General features: G+C 36.9%; 1 protein-coding gene across 1 annotated transcript in view; it reads left to right on the forward strand.

Annotated features, from left to right (window-relative positions):
- LOC109849732 overlaps positions 3,905–11,985 on the forward strand; it is a 9,579-nt gene continuing 1,498 nt past the window's right edge. The window contains exons 1-19 of the mRNA XM_020419601.1: positions 3,905–4,061; positions 4,157–4,194; positions 4,920–5,090; positions 5,187–5,414; positions 5,819–5,905; positions 6,023–6,112; positions 6,192–6,318; positions 6,507–6,607; positions 6,704–6,872; positions 6,999–7,120; positions 7,857–7,985; positions 8,101–8,199; positions 8,276–8,333; positions 8,417–8,492; positions 8,609–8,735; positions 9,323–9,480; positions 9,984–10,056; positions 10,152–10,346; positions 10,610–10,703. Coding sequence (XP_020275190.1) covers positions 5,016–5,090; positions 5,187–5,414; positions 5,819–5,905; positions 6,023–6,112; positions 6,192–6,318; positions 6,507–6,607; positions 6,704–6,872; positions 6,999–7,120; positions 7,857–7,985; positions 8,101–8,199; positions 8,276–8,333; positions 8,417–8,492; positions 8,609–8,735; positions 9,323–9,480; positions 9,984–10,056; positions 10,152–10,346; positions 10,610–10,703 — 2,008 coding nt within the window. The 5' untranslated portion in view covers positions 3,905–4,061; positions 4,157–4,194; positions 4,920–5,015. The remainder of the gene's footprint in view (positions 4,062–4,156; positions 4,195–4,919; positions 5,091–5,186; positions 5,415–5,818; positions 5,906–6,022; positions 6,113–6,191; positions 6,319–6,506; positions 6,608–6,703; positions 6,873–6,998; positions 7,121–7,856; positions 7,986–8,100; positions 8,200–8,275; positions 8,334–8,416; positions 8,493–8,608; positions 8,736–9,322; positions 9,481–9,983; positions 10,057–10,151; positions 10,347–10,609; positions 10,704–11,985) is intronic.

Below are 11,985 nucleotides of genomic sequence, written 5' to 3' on the forward strand. Positions count from 1 at the left end.
ATGAGGGAGGATGAGCGTGGGAGATTTTTGAGGAGTTGGGGGAGACACGAGGTCGGGATTTGCGTGAATTAGGGAGGGTTTTAGGGGGATGGGGTAGGGAGGAAAGAGAGAGACTACCAGAGATAGAGTGATTTACAGGTGAGAGGGGAAAAACACATGGAAAAATACCCTTTTAAAATAATAATTTAATATTTAGAATACCAGAAAATGTATTCAAATCAATATTAAAAATTTATGGTCAAAATAATAATAACAATAACAATAATTAATTATTAATTTAAAAAGTTTTACCGAAATAATTAAATTTATAACTAGCAAAACCATTAAAATAATATAATACCATATTTTTAAATCGTAGAAAATTCTAGAGAAATTAAGGAAAATACAAATACTCTTTTAAAAAAATAATATTTAATGTTTAAATACCAGAAAACTACTTAAACCCGTATTAGAAATTTACGGTCATTACAACTTTCCTGGACATTCGCTAGGATATTTATAGGCTTTTTGCGGACAACCAAATTTCTTCTCAGAATTTTTTGCATAGAAATGTAATTTGCAGTGCCTTCTCAGCTTCTCTTGATTAACAAGCAATTTAGAATTAAATGGACTTTTCTTAGGAATTAAATGAGTAATATATATATTGCATGTTTGCATATATTTAGATACTATTATGTTTCTAAAAGGTAATGCTAGTATGTTAGGCCTCAAATTCTACAGAAAAGAAATCGATGAGTTGAATGGATTATTCACTTGGACAAAATTTGAATTACAGAACACAACTAATCAAACAGCTAATTTAGGTCCAACCCGGAGCTTGTTCAGTGCCGAAAACTTCCCAATGGAGCAAAGAGGAGAGGAGGGTTGGGGAGCTCGACGACGATAAAACTATTATGAAGACCGGCGGCGACGGGGCTCGCGGGCTTGGCTCCGACGGGGGTGAAGACCGGCGGCGACGGGGCTCGCGGGCTTGGCTCCGACGGGGGTGAAGACCGGTGGAGGCAGACCCGAAGTGGGGGCTCGCGGGCTTAGCTCCGACTAATATGAAGACTGGCGGCGACGGGGCTCGCGGGTTTGGCTCCGACGAGGGTGAAGACTGGCGGCGAGCTGGCGGCGATATGAGAGGGAGCGGAGGATGAGGTCAGAGTCGGAGTCGTAGTCGTAGTTGGTCGGAGGGAGAGGGTAGAGGGTTTGGCGAGCTCGACGAACTCATCGCGGAGGAGGGATGAAGGCGGAGAGGAGCTCGACGGCGATCCCCAATGGAGGAGAGATGAGAGTGATCTGGGGAGGGAGAGGGATGGATTGGGTTCTAGAGAGGGATCCTTTTCTGGAGGGTACGGGGGAGAGAGAGGATGAGGGTACGGGACTTGGGAATTGGGGATGAAAACAAAGATCCAATGGCCATTGTTATTCACGTAAATCCAACGGCCAAAGATCCTTTTCGCACTGTTGCTGTGCGAAATTCTTTTCGCATCCGAAAACTTCTCTCTCTTTCTCTCTCTCTCTATATATATATAGGGAGAGATTCTAATAAAAACCTCCTTAGCCTAAAAACTAAAAACCTCATTCATCCATTGGATCTAAATGAATCCAATGGTTGAGATTCAGTCAAACAGTCAACGGACACATGCATTAATTACCTCATTAATTATCTCAACGCAGTGAATCCGGAATCAACGCAGTGAATCCAGATTCAACGCGGTGAATCCGGATTCACTGCGTTGATGTAATTAATGCATGTGTTTAATGAGGTAATTAATGCATGTGTCTGTTGACTGTTTGACTGAATCCTAGCCATTAGATGAAGGAGGTTTTTAGTTTTTAGGCTAATGATGTTTTTACTCCAATCTATCTAATCCAATGGCCTACATTTCGATGGCAGAATTGTAAATATAGACACATTTAATACACATCAGCTGTAAAAAAGGGTAAAATTGGAACAATTCACTACATTAATGGTGGCTGGCAACATTGGAAACAATTCACTACATTAATTGGAACAATTCACTACATTAATCCAACACGTCCTTTAATACTCTCTTTTACAGCACGTCCTTTAATACAACACGTCCTTTAATACTCTCTGTAACTCACTTCCATCTTCTATCAAGCTTTGATCTTCCATCTTCGCATGAAGAACACAGCAACAATTCATTAAAAATCATCCTAACCATCCAAGCTTTCGCTGGAGTGAATCTGGATTCACTCCATTGAATCTGGATTATATTGAAGCTCGATTCATTGGAGTGAATCCAGATTCACTGAATTGAATCCAGATTCAGTGGACTGAACTCGTTATCAAACAATAGCAAAATCTGCAAAAATAAAAAAAAAGAATAAGAAACTTATGGTAAAAAACAAGCTATAAAATTTTAAACCATGATAAGATTTCACATTTTACAGCAAAAAGTTACGATTTCTATAGTAAAAAACAAACACCTCACATAACTGAATCTGGATTCACTGTAGTGAATCTAGATTCACTCATGCGTTTATTTCTTCGAACTTACAGCACATGCATTTATTTCTTCAACAATTCATTAAAAACCATCTTAACCATCCAAGCTTTCGCTGATTCACTCCAGTGAATCTGGATTCACTCCAGTGAATCTGGATTCACTCCAGTGAATCTGGATTATATTGAAGAATAAGAAACTTATGGTAAAAAAACAAGCTATACATTTTTAAACAAAAAGAATAAGAAATTTATGGTAGAAAACAAGCTATAAAATTTTAAACAATGAAAATATTTTACCTTTTACAGCAAAAAATTACGATTTTTATGGTAAAAAACAAACACCTCACATACTGAATCTGGATTCACTGCAGTGAATCTAGATTCACTTATGCGTGTCTTCGTTTTTCAACTGGTTTTTTCAAAAAACAAAAAACTTTTCAGACTAAAAGGTGAAATATTTCACCTTTAATAAAAATAATATCATTGGAAATGTCTCGTCGATACCTTCAAAATGAGACTAATATCGAAATATAAAATTGCAAAACAAGTAATTAGAAATGATAATACATTGGAGCTTAAACTGAAATAAAACACATTAACTTAGAATTACATCGAAATTTAAATATATGATTACATTATATATTTTTAAAATAAGTAAAAGAATTAAAAAATTGAGAGAAATTAAAATAGAGTTGGAAATGGAGGAGTATGGTTGGAGTTGTAAAACTCTAAAATGGCATATTCCATAGAATATGCCAAAGTGGGGACTGCAAAATGCAGTCCCCCATTGGAGTTGCTCTTAGAAATCTTTTTGAACTGAACAATCATTAACTTTTTTTATTTTATCAAACTACAATATATTCTTTATATTTACACTACAGAAAGAAATAATGCTGGAGCGTGTAAATATAGAAAGCAAAATTTACAATATATTCTTTATATTTTAATAATTTAGTAGTGGACAAATTTTCAAAACCGACCCCTTGGGGTTTTTATTTGCAAAAAACGACCGGTTTTGAAAATATTTACAAAAACCGACCTGTTTTCAGCCAGGGGCTGAAAACAGGTCGGTTTTTGTAATTTTTTTTGGGAAACTTCACGGGAGTTGAACTCCCGTGAAGTTTTTCTCATAACAAAACTTCACGGGAGTTGAACTCCCGTGAAGTTTGAGAATTTTTTTTTTTAAAAACCGACCCAGTTTCAACCAACTGGGTCGGTTTTTATAAATAAGATTAAAATGAGTCGTTTTTTGCAATTAAAATCCCAAAGTGGTCGGTTTTGAAAATTTGTCCCATATATAAAACTCATTCCATCATAAGAATTTCTAGTTTCGTGTGTCATTCGAGAAGTACTAAGACTTCTGATTCCATTCCTCCCCCTCCACTCCTTCTCTCGATTCCCGTTCCTTAAAAAATCATAAAAAAAGAAAAAAGGAAACAAAGAAAGAAAGAAAGAGAGAGAAAGAAGCGGAGCGCGCGGGAGAAGAACAACCGTCGCCAGCCAAACGAACGGTCCAGATCACTTCTAACGGTCCCGGACGATCCTCGTTTCCTTGTTAAGATCTCACGTGCTTTCTAGTCTTCAGCAACTTGCCAAATTCTCGGTCACACTCATCGTTCTCTCATTTTTATTTTTTATTTTTTATTTTTTATTGTTCGGGATTATCTGAACCCTACAAGCTCTTCTTTTGTTTAATAGATTTTGAGGGAATCCCGAGCTCGCGTTCTGCTGTTGAGGTCAGGTCCTTTCTCTCGTTTCTGGGTTCGATTGTTTTATTTTAGAATCGCTCTGCATGAATAGTTATCGTTCGAATACCTATTTTTTTTCGTAATAATGTTGAATAAGATACATTTTCGAGATATTTGGAAGAAGGGGGAAAAAATAGCCTTTTCGTGAGTTCGTTTAAAGATTGAAAGGTTATTGTTGAAGAAATGATGTTTCTTTTGCCGTCACTGCATATATATAGAATTTCATGTAAATCTTTACCTTGAAAATGTTGCAAGTTGAGTTGACATGCTTGATCGATTATCACTGGCTTTTATGGTTCAAGGAGGTGTTATGATTCATCTCATTGGTTATAGAACTGGATTCTGTGTGGTAGTTTTGTTGAGAAAAATTTGCATATTGTATGACTATTTGACTTATTGATATGCTATTTGAGTCCCATTCTCGTTGCCTTGAGCCTCATTCACTATTCTTGTTAATGAAATCCCCTTTCGGATGAACGGGAAGGGTTGTGATAATCTAGGGCCCAGGGGGAAAAAAATTTTGTCCGTAGTTTTTGCTTCCATCAAGAATTTACCATACACATGACTCTCTTGACATTTAAAATTCTTGCTCGATATGTTGCTTTCTAAGGTAGGTTATTGGAAGATGAGGGAAATGGTGCGCAATAAGTCCTGTTGCCGAGCTTCTTCTTTTTCTTAGACTGACAGGGAAATTTTTTACTATGGTTAACCAGGGTCACAGGAGCTTGGGTGGTATATTCATACTCCAGTTTAGAACTAGTGTTGCCACTTACTACTTGCTGCTCACAGCCGGCAACTTTCGACTTCTAATGGGATGGGCAAACATTTACAGAAGGCGCTTGAAAGTATTCACCGCCGCCTTGATTATTTACCTGGACTATAAGGTTGATTCTCCTCTCTTCAAATTTTTTTTCTTCTCTCATTGTGTTACTTATCTGCTTGGTTGAATGGGAAACCATTTGCCCCTTTCATGGTCACAGGCTGTACAGAAAAGAGTGAAATGGTTTAGCAAAAGCCAGGAGGACATAACATGGGAAAGAACCCACCAGAGAAATGCCACACGTGTACTGAATCTAATAATAGAGTTGGAAGGATTGTGGGTAAAACTTGGCCAGTATTTGTCTACTCGAGCTGATGTGCTTCCTGAGGCATATATAATCCTCCTCAGGCAGTTGCAGGACTCTCTTCCTCCTCGTCCGTTGAACGAGGTTAGTTATGTTCATACAAGGAAACTGCACTTGCACATTTGTCTGAGAAATGTTATCTAAGATCGGTGTTCTCCTTCTGTTGGTTTCCAATTATTAGTTACTAGTGTCTAATTGTGGTTATGCCCTGTGGTCTCATTTTAAACATTGCATAACAAACTGTATGAATGCCTAGTTTATTTCCTTGTCCTTTATTGTGTAATACAGTGGTCGTTTAATCTTTCTCTTGAATCACGTGATCGTAAGGAATAAAAATGGTTTAGAAATTACAGTTACACCTATTTCATTTACAAATAAAGTTCCACGGATTTCTGCAGGCTTTAGATAGACCGAGATCGGATTTGGTATGTTGGTAGAAACAGAATGCCTTCTTTTTTATTGGAAGTAAGACCTTTCTGTCTGCACAGGTTCAACAAACTATAAAGAGAGAGTTGGGAAAATCGATCAGTGATCTTTTCTTCGAATTTGTTGAAACGCCTCTTGCAACAGCATCTGTAAGTTTTCATCGCCATATGGATATTGATACAAAATGATATATTTCATGAATTTACATAATCACTAAATAACCTCAAAAAGTTTTAAGATGTTTTTTAAATGTTGTGATGGTGCAGATAGCACAGGTCCATCGTGCAACCCTGAAGGATGGACGGGAAGTTGTTGTTAAGGTTCAACACGATGGTATCAAAGAAGTCATACTAGAGGTCCCTCATCTGATTATTTTGACATAATTCCAATCAACCAATGACCAGTTTGCATTACCTGATTGATGTTAATCTGCAGGATTTGAAGAATGCAAAATCTATAGTTGACTGGATAGCATGGGCAGAGCCTCAATATGACTTTAGCCCAATGATAGATGAATGGTGCAAAGAGTCACCCAAAGAACTTGATTTTAATCATGAAGCAGGTATGCTTATTAGTGGACTACAGAAATATTCAGGTTTTTTTAATTGAAAAAAAGAACATTTCAGGATGGACAGGTCAATTATTGCCTAGTTTCCCCAATGCTGGCATAATAGACGAATCTAATTTGAGGCTCTTTACATTTATACGACTCATGATTGCTATAGTTGATGATGAGCTTCCTTATTGTAGAGAATACAAGAAAGGTTTCCCAAAACCTCAGCTGCAAAAGTGTGCATGAAAGCAAAAATCATTTAAATAGTCTTGATGTACTGATTCCAGAAGTTATCCAGGTGTAACACGGCAACTTTAAACTGTGTATAAGAAAGCACACAATTATCTCCTTTTCTAATTCTTGATGTCCTGTACATGTATGTTTTCACATGCAGTCAACAGAGAAAGTCCTCATTTTGCAATATATGGATGGCATTCGTTTAAATGATGCTGAATCATTAGATGCATACGGCATTGACAAGCAAAAGGTTGTTGAAGAAATAACACGCGCATATGCTCATCAAATATATGTTGATGGATTTTTCAATGGTGATCCTCATCCTGGTATGTTTGCCTTCGGCCATTCTTTGGGAAGACAAATGATGTAGTATTACCTTGCATTAGTCAGTCCTATAGTTGGACATGATGGCATACACTTATGGATCCACATGTGCTGTATTTCTCATGCAGGAAATTTTCTTGTAAGCAAGGAACCCCCATTTCGCCCGATTTTACTGGACTTTGGGCTTACAAAGTCTATATCAAGCTCCATGAAACAAGCTCTTGCAAAAATGTTCCTGGCTTGTGCTGAGGTCTGATCTCCCTCCCTCTTTATATATCGCTCTGTATGTGCATGCTTGCATGCAGGCTCATATGTTTATGTGTTTAACCGCACCCCAAATGTGTACATATGTCGGCATGCATGGTGTAACGAAGATAATAAAAGTCAATTCATTCCAAAGAGGAAAATTGTAAAATCAACCTTAGAACTTTATCCTTGATGGGCATTTACCTTTATGTTGATGAAACTGGTTGTAAATAAATCATTTGTAAAGTTACTGCTGCCTACATGAAAATGAAATAAAGAACTCTTCTGGCTTAGGAAAGGGTAGCTTTGGGAACCGCTGGTTGTATTGACTTTAAAGCTTTCCATCAAATCCTAGGTGCCTTGATGGCTCTTCTAGCAAACTTATAGCTTATGAGGCAATGATCTTTATTCTCTTTTACTTTATGGTGTGGGCATGAACAATGTATTATGCCCTTAGTGGGAATGAAATATGAAGGTTTTGTTCATCTATGTTGCACTATGTCCTGGTAAGAGAAATGTGAAGTTTTAGATCATCTAGGACGATCACGCTATGAGGCTATCATATAACACTTGGATGTACCCTGGTATTATTTTATTCAGTATTATTTTCTGTAGAATACACAATTAAGTATCTTCAAGTTTCTATTGCATTGGAAAAAAAGTGAGAAACAAAAAGAAGTTTCTAGGGCCATGAACTTTTGCAGGTTGCAAGTTTTTTTACACTGTACATGGTATGGCAGGGAAACCATGTTGCTCTTTTGTCTGCCTTTGAAGAGATGGGACTCAAGTTGCGCGTTGACATGCCAGAGCAGGCTATGGATGTTACAGCTGTGTTCTTCCGCAACTCCACACCAGCAACTGAAGCGTTTGTACGTATGCTTGCAACCTATTTCTGATCTTAATATTTGCTCTCATTTTTGAGATGGTTGTTCACATTTTATCAATCAATATTACAAAGCTAACAGTTTGTACCTTTCCTTGTAGGAAACTGTGAAATCTTTGGCAGATCAGAGGGAGAAGAGTTTGAAGGCCATGCAAGAGAAGATGAATCTAAATAAAAAAGAAGTTCGACGCTTTAATCCTGTAAGTACAAATATGTAGTATTTTGTCTTATGTTGTCCCATTCTATCTCGGATTTTGCACATAACTGGCTTTCCAGGTTGATGCATTCCCAGGTGATGCTGTAATATTCATGAGGGTACTAAATCTCCTTCGAGGTTTGTTTTAGACTTCTATTTTCCTCAGAATATGTAACATAAAGGGAATGATTATATATCGGCATGATCCTTGTCCTTTTCAGGGCTTTCATCTACGATGAATGTTCGAATAGTTTACTTGGACATCATGAGGCCATTTGCTGAGTCTGCTTTGCTAGGGTCAGTCTTTGCTTGCAGATTAGCTTCGCTTGAAGTCATTGGGTTCATCTAAAGTTGGTTTATCTTTAATATGTTCCTTGCTCTTAGACCTTTGTCTTCTTTCCCACTTAAATCAGAAGCTTGAGGTCTGGACAAGAGGTGAATTCACAGTGGATTTATGACACACCAGTTCACTCTGATGTGGAGGCAAAGCTGAGGCAGCTGCTAGTTGAGATTGGAAATGTGAAAATTCTTGGAATACAGGTGACTAGCGATTTTTTTTAGAAAGACCTATGTACTGCTAAAATGCTAGTCAATTTGGTTATATTCTTTTCGCTCCTATCAAAAAAGATGTTTTAACGTTATGGTTTTTTTTCTTATATATTTTTTACTCGTGAATCAAGTGTTATCCATATGCTAAAATGCTAGTGCTTTGTCCTCCTATTGAATGAACGTTTTTGTTCCTTTCATTGATTGTTTGTAAGAATATTGTACAGTAACAAGTTTCATAAATTTACCTTTGATTACCTTCAATTCACGTATTAACAAGACCAGCTAGCTAGCCCACTAATCCCTTGGTTAGACATATTTGTAAAGATAAACATGGTGCTAGACAAATTGTAAAGATAAAAATGGTAAACAGAATTAAGATTCATTCAGATAAAGACGACTAACTTCTTATATCACTATTATATGAATCAGTCTTTAGAATTAAATTTCCAAGATGGTATGTATCAAATAACTGTTTCAGCTAGAACAAACATTTTCCAGAAAGTGTCAAATTAGTTACGACATATTACATCTATACTTGGATGCTTTTACTCACTCATAATTAGCTTTCTTTATGCTAGGTGTGTGCATACAAAGATGGAAAGGTCATCATAGATACTTCTGCTGGTGTGCTAGGGAGATATGATCCTCGGCCTGTTCAGTCTGATACCTTATTTCCAGTTTTTTCTGTAACTAAAGGGATCACTGCAGGAATGGTACATTGGCTCGTTGATAAGGGGTAAGGTACTGTACTATGTAATTACGTCATTTAATATCTTGACATCATCAAGGTAGTATGTCCACATGTATTGCTTTGGCTGTTGACACCTTAGGCATGTTTGTGTAGGTGTGTTTGAACCAAGAATTTAGCCTTTTTGGTGTTTCTTGCTCATTAGTTGGTCAAAAGAGTTAGAGAATAACAACATGTGAAGCTAATAAGGTGGATGTTAAAGTGTAACTGCAGGAATTTATAACATTACTTGTTTTATTGGACGTGCCAGTATTTGTTTGCTGCAGTTGACAAGCATATGGTGTGAATACCCTTTACTACAATGAAGTTCGCCATTCATAATATACTGCAAGTTATTCACACATTGTATGGGCAGTAGAAGATAAAACAATTCACCTTTTGTCTGACTAATTTTTAATATGATAGTTTCTCAATCAAATTTGGGTAGAGGACTTATGTGCTCATCTTTCCATAAGCTTATCGCATACTTTCTGGGCTGAATGTTCTTGCAGGAAACTCAAGTTTGAGGAAACTATCGCTAATGTTTGGCCCGAGTTTGGAACCAATGGAAAAGATTGTATTAAGGTATCCAAAAATCTTAGTTTTCTCTCTTTCTACCAGTTTAGCCTACTTTAAATATCAAAAATAGTTTGCTATGACTATTTCCCCCTCTTTCTTAGGTCCACCATGTCCTCAATCATACATCTGGTATGCAAAATGCAATGGGTGATGTTTTCAAGAGTAATCCATTGTTACTATGCGACTGGGAAAAAGCTCTACAGCACATTGCTAGTTTAACTCCCGATACAGAACCTGGCTCCCAGCAATTATATCATTACTTATCTTTTGGTTGGCTTTGCGGTGGAATCATAGAAGTAAGCTTATTTTTCTTCACCAGGCAGTGGCAGCAATCCAGGATTTATGGCTGCCTGTTACTGTCATATTGACTACATATCAATATACTTTGGCACATCTGGAATAGTATTTGCCATGATGGTTTCATGTACCATTGCATCTACCAAACCCTGCTCATGCCTTCGAAGAATAACTTTGAGTGCCTAATATTTTAAATTTTCATGATTCGTTATAGTATTGCTGATTACTCTGTGTTTTGATACTTTTTGTTCATTTGAAACAGCATGCATCAGGAAAGAAATTTCAAGATGTGCTGGAAGAAGCTATAGTTCACCCTCTCAACGTAGATGGCGAGCTATATATTGGCATTCCTCCAGGCATGTATCATTATCTTATTTTCATCCAACTGCAGGGACAGCTCTATCAGAAACCTATTAGTCTCACTGTTTATGCACATAGAGACTATATGTGGTATTATCTGAAGTGGGAAAATCAATCTTAGTTTTATGATTCAGTAAATATCGTGAACTTAGACTTGTTAGCTTGGCATAGGTTATGATGTCATCGTTATTAATGCACTTCCTCATCATAATGAGGTTAAATAAAGGAACTTCATCGTTGTAAGAAGCAATTCAGGAAGTACCCAACCTTTGCCCTCGTTCAACTTATAGTTTATTGGAGAAGTAATTCCAAGAAAAGTAATTGCCTTGTCAGAATTCCCTAGTTCTCCAGCTCATTTCCGAGTTCTAAGCTTGGAAATGGGTTTTTTGGTTTTAAGAAAAAAGGAGCCTCTGTTTGCCTTTTTCTTTGATGAACCAAGCATTGGAAACAAAAACTACATGGAGAAAACTCTTTTAGGATGTGCGTGTCAATCTCTTTTTCAGTGGTTTCCTGTTTTCAAGACAGAGCAAACAGGTTGAATAGGAGCTGTTTGGTTGCATATATTTTGGGTGGAAAATTTGGAGCTTTGCCAAATTTTAGGGTCCACAATTGACTTCTCCAAATTTTCGTTGTTCGGTTGCATCTTTAAAACAAAGGAAAATGCTGATATGGCATTCATTAACTCTTCAAAAAATCCATCCAAAAGGATATGATAGTAGTGGAAATTGAAAATTTTGTCAAAAAGTGTAATGGAACCCGAGCCACACAAGGGTAAGCTTAATCAGAAAATGCTTCTGTGGATGACCACTTTCCATTTTGGGGCTGTTGGGACGGAGCATAAAACTTTGAAAAGGTTTCAACCCCATGCAAGAAAAGGATTTTTTATTTCCTTTCCATTTCTATTGTTTGGTCGTGCTAAAAAAATAGAATCTTGATATTCCTAAAACCATCAATATTTTCCACAAAGCAGGGAAACCCATGTCCAAGTTTTAAGCATGGAAATGGGTTGGAAAAGTAGTTTTCAACATTAAAATGGGCATAAAGTGGGTGAGGATTTGATGAGTGGAATTTAAAATAATATATATACAATAATTACAAATAAGTCTTCTATTAATTTGATGTATTCCCAACTTTTCCGTTTCATCCCGAACTTAAGAAATAAAAAACTTGTTTTCTAAGAAAACTTGAAAAAGCCATGGGAATTACCTTGAAATAGTTTTCCTATATTTATAGGAGAACAACCAAACAGACCCTCTGTGTCATAAATCCCCAGCTTTC

The sequence above is a fragment of the Asparagus officinalis genome, chromosome 1 (assembly GCF_001876935.1).
Source record: "Asparagus officinalis chromosome 1, Aspof.V1, whole genome shotgun sequence".
Lineage (NCBI taxonomy): Eukaryota > Viridiplantae > Streptophyta > Magnoliopsida > Asparagales > Asparagaceae > Asparagus > Asparagus officinalis.